General features: G+C 37.4%; 1 protein-coding gene across 1 annotated transcript in view; it reads left to right on the forward strand.

Moving 5' to 3' along the window:
* Positions 1 to 2,772, forward strand: part of LOC107675555 (thyroid receptor-interacting protein 11-like) — a 24,046-nt gene extending 21,274 nt beyond the window's left edge. The window contains exons 20-22 of the mRNA XM_016469952.1: positions 419 to 535; positions 614 to 752; positions 1,651 to 2,772. Coding sequence (XP_016325438.1) covers positions 419 to 535; positions 614 to 752; positions 1,651 to 1,874 — 480 coding nt within the window. The 3' untranslated portion in view covers positions 1,875 to 2,772. The remainder of the gene's footprint in view (positions 1 to 418; positions 536 to 613; positions 753 to 1,650) is intronic.
* The last annotated feature ends 70 nt before the right edge of the window (positions 2,773 to 2,842 follow it).

Below are 2,842 nucleotides of genomic sequence, written 5' to 3' on the forward strand. Positions count from 1 at the left end.
GACTCGAAAAACCCGAAGACTCAAGAGATGAACTAATCAATTCTCTTTCCGGCTCAGACTGCATTGGTTAAACTTATGGGGCTGTCACGTGATGAACGAATGACTTGGAAAAACCCGAAGACTCGAAACAGGTGAACTACTTGACTAATTCCAGTACAGAATCTATAGGATGTTACGCATGCGCGACTGAACGAATCACTCCCCGAGACGACTCGTTCCTCCCGAGTCACATTAAAGATTCGTTCAAAATGAACGAATCGTTCAAGAACGACCCAACACTAGTCGACGTCAAGCTTAAAGCGTCATGGCAGAGCATTGAAGTCGACTAGTCGATTAGTCTGTGCAACCCCTACCACACACACAAACATTCCCTCTGGCCTACTGTCCTACTGACTTTTAATGTTTTCTCTTTCTGCAGTTGTTACAGGAAGAGGACAAGAGTGGGATGACCGGATGGGTCTCGGGTTGGCTGGGAGGCAGAGCTGTTCAGAGTGTACCCAACACTCCCCAAAGGCCTACACAGAACCTCAATTCGGTGGGTGCACATATGAATGCATGCACACACATTATTATACACATGCATCTTCCTCTTACACTAGTCTCTGTTTTAAAGTCCTTCTCTGAGATGTTTGTGAAGTTCCTGGAGGTGGAGTCTACTCCCGCTCTTCCTGCCCCTAAATTGCCCGTTTATGATATCAAGCCTCTGAGTGTGCCCCCACCTGGCCGGAGTAGAGCAAGCACACCTGCATCAGGTATAATGTCACATAAAAACTAGTGATGCACAATATATTGTTATTATGTTTTAATTTATTGTTATTAGCTCAGATTTGTTTTATTTTGTGTTTCAGTATAGGCCCACATTGGGTTTTTAAATATATGCATGATAATTTACACTATTTTTACCCCAAGTTAATCTTTAAAAATGACAGCTTTAGAATTTTTAGTTTATACAAAATTTAAAAATGTAGATAGTTTTTATAAGCTTATATATAATGCAATTTAATGTAATATTTAGTGCATCTCAAAATAAATCGTTTACAATTTAAAAAAAAAAAGGTTACAAATTTAGTTAAAATGTTTATACATGTATTATTTATAATATAAAATATTATTTAAAGTTTTTCTTTTTCATTTATTTAGACAAAATATTATAGAATTTAATATTAAATGTTGAAAATTATTTAATAAAAATGAAACATGAAAATAATTTTCGGCTTATCCTTATTGGCCAGAATTTTAATATTGGTGCATCCATGATTAAAAAACGTTACATTTCATAGGCCAGGGCCATTCACACCAAGGATGTTAACTATAAAGTTTTAATAATTGCTTTTATTCTTTGAAAAAGTCCCCACCAATGCTATAACAATAATGACACAGAGGAACAATATCGTTGGAATGACTTTCAGAATGATTTCCTACTGATAAATTATACAAACGTTGACAACCAATTAGGATCCATCTCACTTTAAAAAGTTCCAGCATTTAAAGCAGCAGACAACATAACTGCAGTGCCTGCTTAGAACAAACAGTAAGTTATCGCCTGTTGGTCTGGACACTAATATAGCTATCATCATAGTTATCATGCTTGGTCCGAACAGGCCTGTATATTATCTGTGATCACTTCTAACATTGCTTGTGTTCTTTCAGGTGTTTTAGGCACAGGTAAGCGCACTGGGGATTCAAACCCCTTCCTGGCACCCCGGTCTGCAGCCGTACCCCTCCTCAATCCCGCAGGTGCAGGCAGCACTGCAGGTTCTGGGGGCCACCTGCTTATGAAGCCCATCTCAGACGCCCTGCCCACCTTTACACCTGTACCTGTGTCGGCTGAGGCCAGCGGTGGAGCTGTGCTGAAAGATTTGCTCAAGCAGTGACATCAGCCACCTGTACTGCCACTCAAAGCACTTTAGCTTATCAGGACACTACGTTCCAGCAGATGGAAACCGAAAACTGGGCCATGTCATGGATTCAAATATTTACTAAAACGGCTGATTGCCATTGGAATAAAAAAAAAAAAGATAAAGCATCTAAGGGTTGCCTGTGCTTGTTAAATTTGACTAAACTGAGGCCTAAGTTTGACAGAATCGAATTCTGTTTGCAAACTGAGGAAGATTACATTATCGAATATTCTTGTGACCTTCTCCCAACATTTATTTAATGTTGTGCAAACATTCAGCTTGTCATTTTTCGACAAAGAGAGGTGTTTAATGTTTTTCTAGTGTGTTGAGAGACTGTCTGATGCTGTCTGGCATCCACTGCACAAATGGATTTATTAAGCCTTTTCCACTTCTGCAAAAACGCTACAGATAGTCTTTCAAAATCCTCCCGTTTTGAGTGCTATGAATGGTTGACCGTATGGTATGGCAGGTACAATAGCAGTTAATCAAGAAGTGACATTTCATCTTGGATTTAGACTGCAGCTTATGCTCCCATGCAGTACAAGTGTGCAGTTATGTTATTTATTTGTACATCAATCATATTTTTCACTGTTTATGCAGTGGGCATAAGCTAAAATGTATCTGCAATATTCAGACCTTTCTAAGGTAGAAAGAAACATGTATATACAGTTTGGAAAACATGCACACATAAAGAAAATTGAAAGGATTAAAGTGCAAATTCAGTCTAAAAATGACCTGTATATTTTAAAATAGTTTAATAAATAAATAATAAACCTCTGTTATAATAAACATTATTATAAAAGAGGACTCCTAATTCAATGGGTTCCAACCAAATATTTAAAAATGGCATTTCCTTGAGGTCTAATATGAATCTTTTTTTTTTTTTTTTTTTAAAGAAAAATGGCGCCATAGAAATTCTCTTTTTGGCTATCTCTTTCATAAAA

Source organism: Sinocyclocheilus anshuiensis, unplaced genomic scaffold (genome assembly GCF_001515605.1).
Source record: "Sinocyclocheilus anshuiensis isolate Anshui unplaced genomic scaffold, SAMN03320099.WGS_v1.1 scaffold1097, whole genome shotgun sequence".
NCBI classification, from domain to species: Eukaryota; Metazoa; Chordata; class Actinopteri; order Cypriniformes; family Cyprinidae; genus Sinocyclocheilus; species Sinocyclocheilus anshuiensis.